This window comes from Pristiophorus japonicus, chromosome 8 (genome assembly GCF_044704955.1).
Source record: "Pristiophorus japonicus isolate sPriJap1 chromosome 8, sPriJap1.hap1, whole genome shotgun sequence".
In the NCBI taxonomy this organism is placed as follows: Eukaryota; Metazoa; Chordata; class Chondrichthyes; family Pristiophoridae; genus Pristiophorus; species Pristiophorus japonicus.
In genome coordinates this window covers 211,229,865-211,247,731 of record NC_091984.1, presented here as the reverse complement: position 1 = coordinate 211,247,731, position 17,867 = coordinate 211,229,865, and the positions used below count along the sequence as shown (strand labels likewise).

At 45.5% G+C, this 17,867-nt stretch overlaps 1 protein-coding gene across 2 annotated transcripts in view; it reads left to right on the top strand.

Moving 5' to 3' along the window:
• thoc5 (THO complex 5) overlaps positions 1 to 17,867 on the top strand; it is a 67,759-nt gene that overhangs the window by 12,067 nt on the left and 37,825 nt on the right. The window contains exons 6-8 of one of the 2 annotated variants that reach the window (XM_070887901.1): positions 2,260 to 2,374; positions 8,986 to 9,118; positions 9,777 to 9,812. In XM_070887901.1, the coding sequence (XP_070744002.1) occupies positions 2,260 to 2,374; positions 8,986 to 9,118; positions 9,777 to 9,812 (284 nt within the window). The remainder of the gene's footprint in view (positions 1 to 2,259; positions 2,375 to 8,985; positions 9,119 to 9,776; positions 9,813 to 17,867) is intronic. The other variant, XM_070887902.1, reaches the window with a different exon arrangement.

The following is a 17,867-nucleotide window of genomic DNA, read 5'->3' as shown; positions in this document are numbered from 1 at the left end:
ACACAACATGGATTCATGAAGGGGAAATCATGTTTAACTAATTTACTGGAATTCTTTGAGGATATAACGAGCATGGTGGATAGAGGTATACCGATGGATGTGGTGTATTTAGATTTCCAAAAGGCATTCGATAAGGTGCCACACAAAAGGTTACTGAAGAAGATAAAGGTACGCGGAGTCAGAGGAAATGTATTAGCATGGATAGAGAATTGGCTGGCTAACTGAAAGCAGAGAGTCGGGATAAATAGATCCTTTTCGGGCTGGAAATCGGTGGTTAGTGGTGTGCCACAGGGATCGGTGCTGGGACCACAACTGTTTACAATATACATAGATGACCTGGAAGAGGGGACAGAGTGTAGTGTAACAAAATTTGCAGATGACACAAAGATTAGTGGGAAAGCGGGTTGTGTAGAGGACATAGAGAGGCTGCAAAGAGATTTAGATAGGTTAAGCGAATGGGCTAAGGTTTGGCTGATGGAATACAATGTCAGAAAATGTGAGGTCATCCACCTTGGGGAAAAAAAACAGTAACAGGGAATATTATTTGAATGGGGAGAAATTACAACATGCTGCGGTGCAGAGGGACCTGGGGGTCCTTTTGCATGAATCCCAAAAAGTTAGTTTGCAGGTGCAGTAGGTAATCAGGAAGGCGAATGGTATGTTGGCCTTCATTGCGAGAGGGATGGAGTACAAAAGCAGGGAGGTCCTGCTGCAACTGTACAGGGTATTGGTGAGGCCGCACCTGGAGTACTGCATGCAGTTTTGGTCAACTTACTTAAGGAAGGATATACTAGCTTTGGAAGGAGTACAGAGACGATTCACGAAGCTGATTCCGGAGATGAGGGGGTTACCTTATGATGATAGATTGAGTAGACTGGGTCTTTACTCGTTGGGGTTCAGACGGATGAGGGGTGATCTTTTAGAAACATTTAAAATAATGAAAGGGATAGACAAGATAGAGGCAGAGAGGTTGTTTCCACTGGTCGGGGAGACTAGAACTAGGGGGCACAGCCTCAAAATACGGGGGAGCCAATTTAAAACTGAGTTGAGAAGGAATTTCTTCTCCCAGAGGGTTGTGAATCTGTGGAATTCTCTGCCCAAGGAAGCAGTTGAGGCTAGCTCATTGAATGTATTCAAATCACAGATAGATAGATTTTTAACCAATAAGGGAATTAAGGGTTACGGGGAGCGGGCGGGTAAGTGGAGCTGAGTCCACGGCCAGATCAGCCATGATCTTGTTGAATGGCGGAGCAGGCTCAAGGGGCTAGATGGCCTACTCCTGTTCCTAATTCTTATGTTCTTATGTACTTATGTAATACAGATCTAAAAGAGCTGTGGTTGCAATACTGACTCCTGGGGGACACCGCTGCACACTTCACTCCAGTGTGAGAAGCAACCGTTCTCCACTACTCTACTTTCTATCCCTCAGCCAATTTTATATCCCTGGAACCACTGCTCCTTTAATGCCAAGAGATTCAATTTTGCTAACATGTCTATTATGTGGGACTTTATTAAACTTCTTTTGAAAGTCCATCAACCGTATTACCCTCATCCACCCTTTCCATTACTTCATCAAATAACTCAATCAAGTTAGTTAAACATAAATCCATGCTGCATTTATTAATCCATATTTTTCCAAGTGCCAATTAATTTTGTCCCAGATTAATGTCTCAAAGTTTCCCACCACTGATTGGCCTGTAATTGCTGGGTCTATCCCTCTCCCCTTTTTTGAACAGGGGTATAACATTTGCAATCCTCCAGTCCTCTAGCACCACTCCCATATCTAAGGAGGATTGAAAGATTGTGGCCAGAGCTTTTGCAGTTTCCACCTTTACTTCTCTCAGCAACCTAAGATGCATCCCATCTGGACTGGGTGACTTTTCTACTTTGAGCGCTGTCAACCTTTTAAGTACCTCTTTATCTATTTTTATCCTACCTTTACTGTGACATTGGTAGAATCCTCTTTAGTGAAAACAGATGCAAAGTACTCCATTAGTATCTCAGCCATGCACTCTTGATCTCCTTTTGATCCCTTTACGGCCCAATCCTTCATTTGACTACCCTTTTACTATTTATATGTTTATAAAAGACTTTTGCCTTCCCTTTCATGTTAGCCGCAAATCTGCTTGCCCTCTCTTTGCCCCTATTATTTCCTTTTTCTCTTCTCCTCTGCACTTATGTTGTAATATTTTCTGCCTCAGTGTATAAAAACTTTCACATACCTGATTGAGTTTGAAACTCATTCATTTTTATTTGTAGGTTGGCCGAAAAATATAAAGAATCTCTAGCAAACAAAGAGAAAATAATGAAAGACATTGAAATTAAAAAGGAATATTTAAGCAGCCTTCAGCCAAGGCTCAACACTATTATGCAGGTATGTGGAAAAATGCAGTGCAGCTTTATAAGAAAGTCTTAATTTTTTTAACTACGGTAAGGATTAAAAAGCCCATTTTTGGATCATGATGCGGATATGGTCCACACCGTGTACCATCTTTATCCCCAATGAGAGAAAATGCTGCATTCAGTTTATTTAAACTTGTTTAAATTAATAATTATGGGGAAAAGATCACTTCGTACAACTCGTGGCATCTCCAGTGTGACTGATCTGATCATTGCAAGCACCACCAAGCTCTGAAAATCAAATACCCGAATAGTATCTTCTAAGTTTGTAGTTTTTGGAGTTTATAACATTTGGAGGGAATTGTTGTGCTCATTAAAGTCAAGGGTGATAGGTAGAGAATTATTTTTACTTGCGTTATCCAGTGTCTGCATCGAACAGTCTTAGATCAACATGATCTGCTTCCCAACAATGTACCTTGACCACAATCCCAGAATAACCTTCCCCAACTACACCTTTCCAGTTCCCACACCAGGCTTCCTAATTTGAGTGAGATTGCACATCATATGTCAAATTTATGGACGGTTTTGTGTTATGGACGTATGCCCTCTAAGACCAGGAGTAAGACTATGTCAAGTTATTTCACATAATGGTGCCAGGGCCTGGTTAGGGCCCGTTACTGCTGCTTTGCGGCAGCCATGCTGCGGAATCGAGTGGCCACCGTGTTGCAGTCCATGGGCCGCCACGATCCAAATTCAGCTCAGGGATTTTTCGGGCAGTTCCCACTTCGGCCCCGCTGCTGCCGACCACCCCAAGCGCATCATTAAAGCGTGCGCCGCCGATCTCCCGCACCTCCATCCCACTCCGCGCAAAATTTACCTCAGAAAGGCTTTGATCCGCCACGCGGTGCCCCCGACAGCTTTTTCTGTCAGTGCACCTTGCTTTCCGTGTGTGAGCCACGGCAGCGCGGCGGCCTTTCAAGTGGAGGGTGCGCTGCCACGGCCGTCTTTGTTTTTGCCGGCCGGCTTCCCGATCAGCCGGACAATTATGGCCCCGGGTTCGACCTGGCCGCCAGCAGGCAGCCTAGCATCTTGGGTGCCAGGCCTCCCAGTGGCCGAGCCTAAAAAAATCACTGATTCTCTCCCCTTTAAATGAGGGGAGAGACGTGATGACGCACACGTGCACTGACGTCACTGACGCTGAGTGACAGCGGCGGAGACTCGGTCCCGCCTCTCACCAGCACTTACCGTTGCATTTCCGTCCCCATTATGACCGACTTCCGGTCTGCTCGAAAAAAAAATGACAAAGACTTGAATATCGATCAAGAGTCGACCTCTTCCGAGACGGCGGTAAAAACACTTCAAAAGAATTGTACGTGCGCCAGCTTTCTGGCGGGCCTGAATTTCAACCCCAATACCTTTACAACTACCAAAAGAGACTTTCATCCCATCAGTCTCGGCTGGATTCAAGCTAGGGTCCCAGACAGACAGGACAGTGTGCTAACAAACTGTCAACTGGTCCCTCTGAAATATCAGCCCAATATTTAAGTGTATCGCAGACCCTGGACAGAATGAATGTTAAATCCACTGTTTATGACTGGAGTCATCTACTTAAAGGATCCTTGCCAAACTGAAATATGTCGACCAAAAACTTGCAGTTACATATCAAGAATAAAGTAGAACCTTCCTTATGCTAAAGTTTGTGGAGCTGATGTCTTATTTGGAAAAACACAAATCTCGCCAGATAATTGTAACTCTCTGTTGCTGAGTCTGTCTCTTCTCTCACTCCCTTGCCTCATCCAAAGAGGAAATTGCTTTCCCCCCCCCCCCCTCTTTCCTCCCATCTCCCATTAGTTTTCCATGCTCGACCAGGAAAAACCAGGACTGGTTCGAGGAGAACGACCAAGAGATCCAGGAGCTAATATGCTGCTAGCGCAAGGCATTCTTGGACTGGAAACAGCAACACAACTCGAGGGCAAGAAAGCAGCTCTACAGAGGCCTGAAGGCCGAGGTCCAACAGAAAACCTGTGACCTGAAGAACAGATGGTGGGTCGAGAAAGCATAAGAAATCCAGCAGCTAGCCGACAACCACGACGTGCGGGGATTCTTTAGCGCAGACGACTACGGCCCAAGCAACCAAGGCCTCACCCCACTACTGGCCAAGGTGCTCATCAAGGACAGAGAGGCAGTCAGTGCCCGCTGGAAGGAGCACTTCGAGGATCTCCTTAGCCAAGACTCTGTCTTCGACGTGAGTGTCCTCGACTCCATCCCACAGCATGCCACCCGCCACCATCTCAGCACAATCCCAGCCCGGCACGAGGTTGAAAAGGCCATCCGACAACTGAAGAACAACAAGTCATCAGGAGCAGATGGAATCCCTGCCGAAGCCCTAAAACATGGCGGAGAAGCACTACTGATGCAGATCCATGATCTCATCTCTCTTATCTGGAAGGAGGAGATCATGCCAGGAGATCTCAGAGACGCTGTAATCGTGACCATCTTCAAGAACGATGACAAGTCCGACTGCGGTAACTACAGAGGAATCTCCCTGCTGTCGACTACCGGGAAAGTTATCACAAGAATCCTCCTTAATCGCCGCCTTCCTGAGGCTGAAGAACTCCTCCCAGAGTCACAATGCAGATTCTGCCCACTAAGGGGCACAATAGACATGATCTTCACGCGCGGCAGATACAAGAGAAATGCAGGGAACAGCACCGACCATTTTACATGGCCGCCTTTGATCTCACAAAAGCCTTCGACACTCAACCGTGAGGGATTATGGAGCGTCTCCTCAGATTCGGCTGCCCTCAAAAGTTTGTCGTCATCCTCCGCCTGCTCCACAATGACATGAAAGCTGTGATTCTGACCAGTGGATCCATCACAGACCCATTCCACGTTCGGACCGGGGTCAAGCATCGCACCAATGCTCTTCTCGATCTTTCTTGCTGCAATGCTCCATCTCACCCTCGGCAAGCTCCCCGCTGGAGTGGAGCTAAATTACAGGACAAACGGGAATCTGTTCAATCTCCGCCGCCTCCAGATCAGATCCAAGGTCGTCTCATCCTCCGTCATTGAATTACAGGACGCAGACGACGCCTGCATCTGCGCACACTCGGATGCCGAACTCCAAGCCATCGTCAACACCTTCACTGAGGAGTACGAGAGCATGAACCTTACACTAAACATCTGTAAGACAAAAGTCCTCTACATATCTGCCCCCGCCAAAACAGCGCTGCCCCCCGGTTATCAAAATCCATGACGAGGCCTTGGACAATGTGGACCATTTTCCATACCCCGTGAGCCTACTGTCGACAAGGGCAGACATCGATGATGAGGTCCAACACCGCCTTCAGTGTGCCAGTGCAGCCTTCGGTCACCTGAGGGAGAGAATGTTTGAAGACCAGGACCTCAAATCCGGCATCAAGCTCACGGTCTACAGAGCTGTGGTGATACCCGCCCTCCTATATGGCTCAGAGATATGGACTATGTACAGCAGGCATCTCAAAACACTGGAGAAGTACCATCAACGCTGCCTCCGCAAGATCCTGCAAATCCACTGGCAGGATAGGCGCACCAACGCCAGTGTTTTTACTGGGCATCCCTGGCCCAAGACCGCCCAAAGTGGAGGAAAAGCATCCGGGAACACGCTGAACACCTCGAGTCTCTTTGCTGAGAGCAAGTTGAAGCCAAGCGTGGACAGTGGAAGGAGCGTGTGGCAACTCAGGCTCCCCACCCACCCGTTCCTTCAACCACCGTCTGCCCCACCTGTGACAGAGACTGTAGCTCCCACATTGGACTCTTCAGTCACCTAAGAACTCATTTCTAGTGTGGAAGCAAGTCATCTTCAACTCCGAGGGACTACCTATGATGATGAGTGTTCCATCTTGTCCCCTGGCCCTAACTGACTGAACTCCCATTGAATGAAGCAAGCTTTGGGAAATTCTGCTTGAGAATATTTTCTAGATTCCTCAGCCATTCTCTTGTCATTTATTTGAATATTAATTGTGTTAGAATATCTGAAAATATTTATCACCATTTCTTTGATCATTTATATTATTTGAATATTAATGCAAGAATATATGTTCTACGCCTTCTATGCTGAAGCTTGCATTGAGCACATGTGTACTATAATACAACCAACCTTCTAGAAGAAGGCTGTCATCCAGTTTATTCACATAACGTAGCAACTATCCAAGTTACTCTTGTAACCTATTACATAAGTTTTTATATAGCATTAGAATGTTGTTCTACAATTATACCTCTTTCCTGAAAGTAGTACCTCATGCAGGGGAAGGTTCTGCTGAGGTGTGCAGCAACCCTCTCGTACTTCATTCAAGTGACCATTGCTCATGTATTAGTCAAGACAGTAAATAGCAAGCTTTTTAAGAATTGCTAGAGAAAATGAAAATCATAAAGGAATAATTGAGCAGCCTTCAGCCAATACTCTAACTGCAGTTTTGGTCTCCTTATCTGAGAAAGGACATACTTGGTGCAGATGCACTAGATTGATCCCTGGGATGAGGGTTGTCCTATGAGGAGAGATTGAGTAGATTGGGCCTATAGGAATATAGGCCCTATGTAGCCTATATTCACAACCTAGGTGTCATATTTGACCCTGAATTGAGTTTCCAGCCACATATCCGCGGCATAACTAAAACCGCCTTTTTCCACCTCTGTAACATTGCCCGCCTCCGCCCCTGCCTCAGCTCTTCTGCTGCTGAAGCCCTCATTCATGCCTTTGTTGGCTACTCCAACTCACTCCTGGCTGGGCTCCCACATTCTACACTACATAATCTTGAGGTCATCCAAAACTCAGGGGTGATGGGTGTCCTAACTTGCAGCAAGTCACGATCACCCATCACTCCTGTGCTTTCTGACCTACGTCGGCTCCCGGTTAAACAATGCCTCGATTTCAAAATTCTCAACCTTGTTTACAAATCACTCCATGGCCTTGTCCCCTCCTGTCTCGACAATCTTTTTCAGCCTTAAAACCCCACAAGGTGTCTGCGCTCCTCTAATTCTGCCCACTTGAATATCCCTCATTATAACTGCTCAACCATCGGTGGCTGTGCCTTCAATTGTTTGGGCCCTAAGCTCTGGAACTCCCTCTCCGCCTCACTACCTCTCTTTCCTCCTTAAGACACTCCTTAAAACCTACCTCTTTAACCAAGCTTTTGTCATCTGCCTTAATTTCTTCTCGTGTGGCTCGGTATTAAATTTATCTGTTTTGTCTTGTAATACGGCTGTGAAGCGGCTTGGATGTTTTACTATGTTTAAGGCACTATATAAATAAGTTATTATAATCTCTGGAATTTAGAAGAATGAGAGGTGATCACATTGAAACATATAAGATGCTGAGGGGGATTTACAGGGTAGATGCGGAGAAGTTGTTTCCTTGGCTGGAGAGTATAGAACCAGGGGCATAGTCTCAGGATAAGGGGTCATCCACTTAAGACTGAGATGAGGAGGAATTTCTTCACTCAGAGCATTGTGAACCTTTTGAAATTTTCTACCCCAAAGGGCTGTGGGTAGTCGTTGAGTATATTCAAGGCTGAGTTAGATAGATTTTGGACTGTAAGGGAATCAGGGATATGGGGATCGGGCAGGAAAGTGAAGTTGAGGTTGAAGATCAGCCATGATCTTATTGAATGGCGGAGCAGCCTCGAAGGGCCGTATGGCCTGCAGCTGCTCCTAATTCTTATGTTCTTGCATCCTTGTATAATATCATTCAGGCATGTGACAAATAAAATGCTAACCAGTTTTATAGGAATATAGAATTACCAGGTTGAACCTCCCTTATCCAGAACTCCCTTATCCAGAACCACCCCTCGTCCAGAATCATTCCTGGCCACCGGGTGGTGCATGCGCAGAACTCCGACATGAACAAATTGAAGTCCTTTCTCGCTGCCGATTTCCGCAATCGCTGGCCTGACCCCGCAATCCCCCACCCCCCGGCATGATCTCTCTGCCGCACTCTCAAGCCAGCCAGCCCTGATATCCCCTTGCTCAGTACCTGTACTATCCAATTTAATGTGACCACCCCTCGTCCGGAAAAATCCCTTATCCAGAACAGGCCAGGTCCCGAGGGTTCCGGATAAGGGAGGTTCAACCTGTACACAGAATCTACGGCACAGAAACAGGCCATTTGGCCCAACTGGCCTATGCCGCAGTTTATACTCCGCATGAGCCTCATCTCACTTTAAATACCTCTTCCCAACCTCCCCGCTATTCCCTTCTCCCTCATATATGCACATAGAACGGAATAGAATTTACAGGTTTTTTTAAAAAAGGGCGGGGGAGCTTCTGATTCTCTCTCCAACTGGTGTTCACAGATGTTTATTTTCCTCCTTGAGTGTCTGGGCGCTGAGGCTAACTCTAGTGATTCAACAGAAATTGGTAATGATCACAAACGGGGCCGTCCTGTTCTGTGTGGATCAGTTCATTACTATACAGTACATTCGTGCCACTGAATCACTGGGGCTGTGCGTAATTAGAATCTGTTTTCTTCGGAGTGAGTTTAAATCAAGGTCAGTTTTAAATGGTGGTGTGACTAATACTATGAATAAACAATGTGCATTTTGTTTTTATCCTGTGGAGCACCTGAGATTTGAAAGTCCCTTGACTGTATTTATTTAACTGCTTCATTAGGCATCTCTACCAGTCCAGGAGTATCTTTCGATGCCCTTTGACCAAGCTCATAAACAGTATGAAATTGCGAGACACCTACCGCCTCCATTATATGTGCTGTACGTGCAGGCTAATTCTTATGGGCAAGCTTGTGGTAAGTCAAATGAATAACGACCAAGTGCCTTGGCATACATAAAAGTTCACATTAGTGATGCATTTGTTTTTGTTTCCGTCGTTGTTGCTAGAATCTTAAAATTACTGCATACGAAATGTATTCAACTTTGTGAGTTGAAAATTTTAACTTTTTCTTTCTGGTCTTAATGCATTACCAAATGTACACATTTTTTTCTTTGATTTTTGCAACTTTTTGTAGTATTAATCTTCAGTGGTTCTTCATAATATTTTTCTCCAGTGTTGATATTTTTTATCCTTTTATTTCTGTACAGCACTTTTGTTGCCCGATTTTCTAAGAACTGTTTCAAATAAGAAATAGTTTGGCAAATGTGACTTCCTACCTCATCTCTTGTATAGTTTAATAGTGTTTATACTGTGGGAGGCATTAGTGAAGTAGAAAAGTGACACACATTCTAACTACTGTAGTAGCTTTGATCGTTTTATTGTTGGTTTCCTAATCTGCTAATTGACGAGTAGTTACTTCTGTTTAGTTTTTAATTTAGCATTTGAGATAAATTACTGCATTAATTTCAGCTTTGTTGCTGATCTATTTTCTTTTACTGACACCGTGTCTCTCTTTCGCAATCCTTTTTTTTTTTGTAACCCTCTTCTGGCTGTGGTGGTGGATGCCCCATTAGCCCAGATGAACAAGGCCTCCCAGCCCTATGGGCAGGGTGAGTATTGGGACTTGAATATTGTTTATTAAGCTTTGAATTTTTTTGCATTTAAAACTGTGCTACTTTTATATTATAACTCCTAACAGTATCACCCATAAAACAGTGATAGTTTAAATTAGAATTAAGATTTTTGAGATAACCAATTACAGGTGGGGACTTGACCATTTAAGACCAATTCTTACTAAAGGTATAATAAGAGATCTTTGCTTTCAAATATTGAAAATATTCTAAAAATGAAGGTAATCTCTTCAGTGACCCGCCTTAATTACTCAAAAATTTGATTAAGAATAGCATATTTCAACCTGTGGAATTAATGCAATTTGTATTGGTCTTCCATTCGTTCAAAGTTTGTGACTTGCAATATATGTTCATTTTTCCTAAATGTGCTTCACATAAACGCCTCTCAGGATAATATAATTGGCATATTACACTAATATTGCATAGCCGATGTAGATCTATTTCAGTAGGAAAGGAGCAGCAACTACTCACTTAGATTGTGGTAATTTCTCAGTGTGTACATATCGATGTATATATGCAGCTCCAATACTAGTATTTTGACTGATATTGTCTGCTTGTATTTTAAGTTTATTCCTACTTGTCATCAGAGTGACACTGCTTAAGTACCTCACCCAAACAAAATTTGATCTGACTCAGTAGTTGCATAACTTTTTTTTAAATGTTCTGATTTGCAATCTACTGCTTTTCTGCTAATATCCTAATGCATTCAATCTTGTAGTGGTAGAATGAACAACTACGAAATATTTTTACCAAAGATCTGAATTGGATATATGTTTGTATGCCTGTGATCGCTGATCTACATTGGCTCCCGGTTAAGCAACACCCAGATTTCAAAATTCTCATCATTGTTTGCAAATCCCTCCATCGCCTGGCCCCTCCTTATCTCTGTAATCTCTGTCAGCCTCACAACCCCACAAGATGTCTGCACTCCTCAAATTCTGCCCTCTTGAGCATCCCTGATTATAACTGCTCAACCATCAGTGGCGGTGCCTTCAGCTGCCTGGGCCCTAGGCTCTGGAACTCCCTCCCCAAATCTCCTCACCTCTCTACCTCTCTTTTTTCCTTTAAGACACTCCTTAAAACCTACGTCTTTGACCAAGCATCTGCTGTAATTTCTTCTTATGTGGCTCGGTATCAAATTTATTTGTTTTGTCTTATAACACTGCTGTGAAGCTGCTGCTGCACTCGATTCCCGGCAGCGTCCGGTGATACTCCGACAAGCTCTGACCACAGGTTTGGGTCTGACCCCTCTTCGCCCTCACGTTCAGGCCTCCATCCCTCCGGCAACGGCCGGGCCTTCCCCTCTCCGCTGGCGGTCGGGTCTTCCTCACTCCAGCGACGTCCTGGCCTTCCTCCGGCCGCTGGTCCCACTCAACTGCGGAGCCCCTGGCGAGCACGTGGTGTGCACAATGGCTGCGGCCACTCTGACCTCTCCTTCCACGAAGTGGACCTCTGGCCATCCCAATGCCTGGGAGAGGGAAGCTTCTCCTCAAATCTCTTTTCACGCCTTGGAAGTCTCACCATCTCGGCGAAGGGCACTGCTCAGTGCCGAGGTTACGTCTCGCATCCCACTGTAGATAACTAGACCCATCCAGTAGAGCCTGGTCTCCAGTCGTCTTGCCCCCTCCTTGCTACTGGACCAAGACCTTGCTCTGCTAAACCTGTATGGTAGCCGGTCGGTGCGCAACGGCCATCCCATGTTAAAAGAACTCACGCTCAAGCATCTTCCACCCTTCAAAATGAAGTTCGGGGCCTGAAACATCAGGACCCTCATGGACAACCCCAACAGCGGCAGACCGGAATGTCGCTCTGCCATCATTGCCCGAGGACTCAGATGCTTCAACGTCGACATCGCCGCCCTAAGTGAGACCCGGCAGGCAGGCGCAGGCCAGCTCAAAGAGCAAGGTGCTGGAAAGGCAAACCAGAAGAACGCCGCCTCCATGGAGTTGGCTTTGCCATCAAGAATTGCCTCCTCAGAGATTCCCCCTGCGGGATAATCGAACGTCTCATGATTCTCCGGCTGACTCTAGCCCAGAACCAGTGCGCCACAGTTACCAGTACGTACGCCCCAACACTCGATGCAACCAATGGGAATCTGTTCGACCATCGTCGCCTCCAGGCTAGATCCAAGGTCGTCCTATCCTCTGTCATCGAACTGCAGTACATTCAGAGGCGGAACTCCAAGCCATCGTCAGCATCTTCACCGAGGCGTTTTTAATGTGGGTAGAAGATCACAGACAGCACTATTTCTAACTTTCATGCCATTTCTGCTATGCTGAGCACAGATACATGGTGATGATGAGTTTTTTCTTCCTGATGACTGCACTCCTCATCATCATTGGTTGCTGCACTTGTTAACCTGGCCATTAGCAGAAACTTACCGTTGGAAAAAAATTTATAGTGGGCCCAGAAATTTCTACGAATCTACCTGGTGGTCCCGGAGGTTCAGAAGCTTGCAGTCCTGGGCCTCTATGTGAAGGCCTTCATAAATGCACACGTATCCCAGGAGCATTAGGGTTCCGTACGCATCAGTGGGATCACGTGGGCCAGCCCAACTTCCCAGAGTAGGGGGATCCCCATTCATACTTCCGTATGTACGGAATCACCATAAGTATGAATGGGAATACCACATACTGAAATTAACTTTTTTAAAGTCACATTTCAAATTAATAAAAATGGAATTTCATTAATTATTTAAAACAAAAATGTTATTTAAAAAAAAAAACATTTTTTACATATTTTAAAGGGTCTAAAAATAAACTTGCCTTATTTAACAGGATTTTAAATGGTTTAAATTCTTTTTTTATGTCTTTTTCTGTACTTTAAAAGTCTTAGGCTGATAAAAGCAGGCCTTACGCCTGATTTTTTTCAGTCGTAAGAATTTGAAGGACATTCACTGGGGTAGGACTTGGACAAATAGCCCAGCTCTCCGCCCGCGGAGGCCCTTTTCCTTCACATGCATGCGAGCTAACGAAGTATTTTTGACAGACCGCAAGTCCCGGGTTTAGGCGCATGCGCATACCTAAACCCCACAGGCGCGTGTACACCTCGTAGCCGCCCGTGGGGAGTGCGATTTAGAAACATAGAAAATAGGTGCAGGAGTACGCCATTAGGCCCTTCGTGCCTGCACCGACATTCAATGAGATCATGGCTGATCATTCCCTCAGTACCCCTTTCCTGCTTTCTCTCCATACCACTTGATCCCCTTAGTCATAAGGGCCATATCTAACTCACTCTTCAATATATCCAATGAATTGGCATCAACAACTCTCTGCGGCAGGGAATTCCATAGGTTAACAACTCTCTGAGTGACGAAGTTTCTCCTCATCTCAGTCCTAAATAGCCTACCCCTTATCCTAAGACTATGTCCCCTGGTTCTGGACTTCCCCAACATTGGGAACATTCTTCCCGCATCTAACCTGTCCAGTCCCGTCAGAATCTTACATGTTTCTATGAGATCCCCTCTCATCCTTCTAAACTCCAACTGTATAAAGGCCCAGTTGATCCAGTCTCTCCTCATATGACAGTCCTGCCATCCCGGGAATCAGTCTGGTGAACCTTCGCTGCACTCCCTCAATAGCAAGAACGTCCTTCCTCAGATTAGGAGACCAAAACTGAACACAATATTCCAGGTGAGGCCTCACTAAGGCCCTGTACAACTGCAGTAAGACCTCCCTGCTCCTATACTCAAATCCCCTAGCTATGAAGGCCAACATACCATTTGCCGCCTTCACCGCCTGCTGTACCTGCATGCCAACTTTCAATGACTGATGTACCATGACACCCAGGTTTCGTTGCACCTCCCCTTTTCCTAATCTGCCGCCATTCAGATAATATTCTGCCTTCGTGTTTTTGCCGCCAAAATGGATAACCTCACATTTATCCACATTATACTGCATCTGCCATGCATTTGCCCACTCACCTAACCTGTCCAAGTCACCCTGCAGCCTCTTAGCTTCCTCACAGCTCACACCGCCACCCAGTTTAGTGTCATCCGCAAACTTGGAGATATTACACTCAATTCCTTCATTTAAATCGTTAATGTATATTGTAAAGAGCTGGGGTCCCAGCACTGAGCCTTGCGACACTCCACTAGTCACTGCCTGCCATTCTGAAAAGGACCCGTTTATCCCGACTCTCTGCTTCCTGAAGGCCAACCAGTTCTCTATCCACGTCAGTACATTACCCCCAATACCATGCGCTTTGATTTTGCACACCAATCTCTTGTGTGGGACCTTGTCAAAAGCCTTTTGAAAGTCTAAATACACCACATCCACTGGTTCTCCCTTGTCCACTCTGCTAGTTACATCCTCAAAAAATTCCAGAAGATTCGTCAAGCATGATTTCCCTGTCATAAATCCGTGCTGACTTGGTCCGATCCTGTCACTGCTTTCCAAATGCGCTGCTATTTCATCCCTAATGATTGATTCCAACATTTTCCCCACCACTAATGTCAGGCTAACCGGTCTATAATTACCCGTTTTCTCTCTCTCCTTTTTTAAAAAGTGGTGTTACATTAGCTACCCTCCAGTCCATAGGAACTGATCCAGAGTCGATAGACTGTTGGAAAATGATCACCAATGCATCCACTATTTCTAGGGCCACTTCCTTAAGTACTGTGGGATGCAGACTATCAGGCCCCGGGGACTTATCGGCCTTCAATCCCATCAATTTCCCTAACACAATTTCCCGCCTAATAAGGATATCCTTCAATTCCTCCTTCTCACTCGACCAACTGTCCCCTAGTACATTCGGAAGGTTATTTGTGTCTTCCTTCGTGAAGACAGAACCGAAGTATTTGTTCAATTGGTCTGCCATTTCTTTGTTCCCCATTATAAAGTCACCTGAATCTGACTGCAAGGGACCTACGTTTGTCTTCACTAATCTTTTTCTTTTCACATATTTATAGAAGCTTTTGCAGTCAGTTTTTATGTTCCCTGCAAACTTCCTCTCGTACTCTATTTTCCCCCTCTTAATTAAACCCTTAGACCTCCTCTGTTGAATTCTAAATTTCTCCCAGTCCTCAGGTTTGTTGTGTTTCTAGCCAATTTATATGCCTCTTCCTTGGCTTTAACACTATCCTTCATTTCCCTTGTTAGCCATGGTTGCACCCGCTCTGGACATCCTTGACCCTTGCACCAGGAAGGCAACATACCATCCTGGAGACTCGGTTGCGACCGCAGAAAGGCCTATCTATTCCCCTTACAATTGACTCCCCTATCACTATAGCTCTCCCATTCTTTTTCCTACCCTCCTGTGCAGCAGAGCCACCCACGGTGCCATGAACTTGGCTGCTGCTGCCCTCCCCTGATGAGTCATCCCCCTCAACAGTACTCAAAGCGGTGTATCTGTTTTGCAGGGGGATGACCGCAAGGGACCTCTGCACTACCTTCCTTGTACTGCTCTTCCTGCTGGTCACCCATTTACTATCTAACTGTGTACCCTTTACCTATGGTAAGATCAACTCACTAAACGTGCTATTCTTGTCATTCTCAGCATCGTGGATGCTCCAGTGTTCATCCACCCGCAGCTCCAGGGCCACAATGCAGTCCGTCAGGAGCTGGAGGCAGATACACTTCCCGCACACGTAGTCGTCAGGGACACCGGAAGCGTCCCTGACTTCCCACATAGTACAGGAGGATCATAACATGCCGTCTGAGCTCTCCTGCCATGACTTAACCCCTAGATAAACTTAATTTGGCAATAATAATGCTAAATGTTACTGATAGAGAAAAGAAAAAGAAAAGCTACTTACCAATCACCAGCCAATCACTTACCCTGTTGGCTGTGACGTCACCTTTCAATTTCTTTCTACTTTTTTGTCTTCTCTCCTCGCTGCACCGGCTGTCCTTTATAGGCCTCCCCCCACTCGCCTCACCGACGCTGCTCTGACTGCCGCCTCCCACCAACGTTGGGCCTTTATAGGCCTCCCCACACTCGCCTCACCGACGCTGCTCCGACTGCCGCCTCCTGCCGATGTAGGGCCTTTATAGGCCTCCCCACACTCGCCTCACCGACGCTGCTCCGACTGCCGCCTCCCGCCAACGTTGGGCCTTTATAGGCCTCCCCACACTCGCCTCACCGACGCTGCTCCGACCCATTTCAGGCCCATAATTCATAGATTTGCAACACTACTGCACAGCAAACAAATTTATGAATTTTATGTATTTCTCCTCCTCGCACTGCCCTGCTTTGTGCTGTCCCTATCAGTTACCCTTTAATATAAGTAATGAGCATAACATGTTCAGGATATGAGTTTGGGAAAAAGTGTCAGGTCTGTGGAAGTTAGAAGAAAACATTCATATTTTGCAATGTCGAAGGATTTTCATCTTCATTATAAAGATCTTAAATTGGCTTACTTCGTGATCTCAGTAAAAAAAATTAACACATGTTAATGTATTTGTTCTTTAAATGCTGCAATCTACTCTGATTAATAAATCATTACATCCCTAAGCAACAAATGCAGATGCACTGCACACACTGTTTTACATATCTTCTAACATCCTAAAATTTAATAGTGTAACTTTTTTCTGTGTAACATCTACATCCTTGATTGCGATCATAAATGTGCAAATATTAATCTGATTGATAACCTTAGCAAAATAGTACACACTGATTAGAATATCAAATTTGCTATGAATCATTTCAGTGTTAAACAATTCATCATTTTGTTGTTTAATTCAGGGAGCCAATTAACTTTTAACATCCATGCAAGTACTGCTTTTTTATTTCTGTTCTCTCACAATTTGGGGATTTTCAAAGCCGAGAAAATATGGATGCTTAAAATGTGTGGATATACAGGAATTGACTGGCATTTTCTCAAGTTCTCAGTGAGCTGATGCCTCTTTAGTTGCACTGTACAGATTTATATTAGTGGGGGACCTTTGAGTCAGTGGAACATTGGAGTTGTCTTTCGACTTGGGGTTGCCTTCTGTACTGTGACGAGAGAGTTGAAGTTTTCTGCTGTACATATAGAGTGTTTAATCTGTTTGTATAGACCGCAAGCACTATTGCTCTAGGGAATGGAGCAATAAAGTTAAAAAGAGTACTTCGAAACACTGGACTCAATTTTCCCCCAAAGCATTTTTTTGGCGTACTTGAAGAGTTACGCATGATTTTTTTGGGGCCCAAGTATGCTAAAAAAAATGTTAGTTTCCCCGTTGGAGCGCTTCATTTTGGCGTGGCCTAACCCGACCTTTAATTTTGGCGGCAAAAAGATCAGGCTGCCATGGTAACCAGGACACAATGCGAGCAGAGGCGGCAAAGTGAAGCATGCAGCCACCTCCCAACACATGAAAAGAATTGAAAAACACATAGCACCAGCATACTCCAACCCCGCCCGAAGGCTGTCTGGTCTTCTCGGTCGCCGATTCAGGTCTCTCTCTCTCCACACACTCTCCTCTCTCTCTCTCTCCACACTCTCTCTCTCTCTCTCTCCCACACTCTCTCTCTCTCTCTCTCTCTCCACACTCTCTCTCTCTCTCCACACTCTCTCTCTCCACACTCTCTCTCTCTCCACACTCTCTCTCTCTCCACACTCTCTCTCTCCACACTCTGTCTCTCTCTCTCTCCCACACTCACTCTCTCTCCACACTCACTCTCTCTCTCCACACTCTCTCTCCACACTCACTCTCTCTCTCCACACTCTCTCTCTCTCTCTCTCTCTCTCTCTCTCTCACACTCTCTCTCTCTCTCTCCACACTCTCTCTTTCTCTCCACACTCATTCCACATTCTTTCTCGCTCTCTCTCCACACTCTCTCTCGCTCTCTCTCCACACTCTCTCTCTCTCTCCACACTCTCTCTCTCCACACTCTCTACACTCTCTCTCTCCACACTCTCTCTCTCTCCACACTCTCTCTCTCCACACTCTCTCTCTTTCTCCACACTCTCTCTCTCTCCACACTCTCTCTCTTTCTCCACACTCTCTCTCTCTCCACACTCTCTTTCTCCACACTCTCTCTCTCTCTCTCTCTCCACACTCTCTCTCTCTTTCTCCACACTCTCTCTCTCCACACTCTCTCTCTTTCTCCACA